Source organism: Ciona intestinalis, unplaced genomic scaffold, assembly GCF_000224145.3.
Source record: "Ciona intestinalis unplaced genomic scaffold, KH HT000098.2, whole genome shotgun sequence".
In the NCBI taxonomy this organism is placed as follows: domain Eukaryota; kingdom Metazoa; phylum Chordata; class Ascidiacea; order Phlebobranchia; family Cionidae; genus Ciona; species Ciona intestinalis.
In genome coordinates, this window is record NW_004190420.2 from 498,012 (window position 1) to 498,777 (window position 766).

General features: G+C 59.3%; 1 protein-coding gene across 1 annotated transcript in view; it reads left to right on the forward strand.

Moving 5' to 3' along the window:
• Positions 1-766, forward strand: part of LOC445660 — a 24,150-nt gene that overhangs the window by 16,232 nt on the left and 7,152 nt on the right. The window contains exon 36 of the mRNA XM_026838594.1: positions 206-757. Within this exon, the coding sequence (XP_026694395.1) occupies positions 206-757 (552 nt within the window). The remainder of the gene's footprint in view (positions 1-205; positions 758-766) is intronic.

Sequence of the window (766 nt, forward strand, 5' to 3'; positions counted from 1 at the left end):
CAGGACCATGTTCGTTCCTGGATCCATTGCACTCGGCGCGGGAGCACTCGGAAAGGCAATGGGACAGGGACATCCTTATGGTGGACCCGGACCATACTACGGAGGCGCGGAAGGTTACGGTGCAGCCAAGCAGGGCATCGTCATCGATGGCGGCTCATTCATCACTGAAACTTACGACGATGGAGCATCGGACGGAGTCGTAAAGGCTGGCATGGGATCCGACAACTTGGCTGCAGGCCAAGGCCTCGCCCAAGGCGCTCAAGGCGCCGACGCTCTCGTTGCTGGAGGCAAGAAGGGCGGCAAGGTGAGCAAGACCGTCTTCCAACCTGGTCAAACCGTACTCGGCGCAGGTGCCGCTGCAGGTGCAGGCCACGAACAAGCCTACCCATACGGATACTTTGGCGGCAAGCACGGAGCAGCTGGACACGCGGCAGCCGACTCTGGCATCGTAATCCAAGGTGGCGTTTACGAAACCATCACCATGTCTGACGACGATTCAGCACAAGACGTCGCTTTCGGTTCCAAGGCCGATCAATTGGCCGCAGGACAAGGCTTGGCGCAAGGAGCAGCTGATTCGGACATCTACGTCGGAGACAAGGACTACGGCGGCGATGTGAGCAAGACCATGTTCGTTCCTGGATCCATTGCACTCGGCGCGGGAGCACTCGGAAAGGCAATGGGACAGGGACATCCTTATGGTGGACCCGGACCATACTACGGAGGCGCGGAAGTTTACGGTGCAGCCAAGCAGGGCATCGTCATCGAT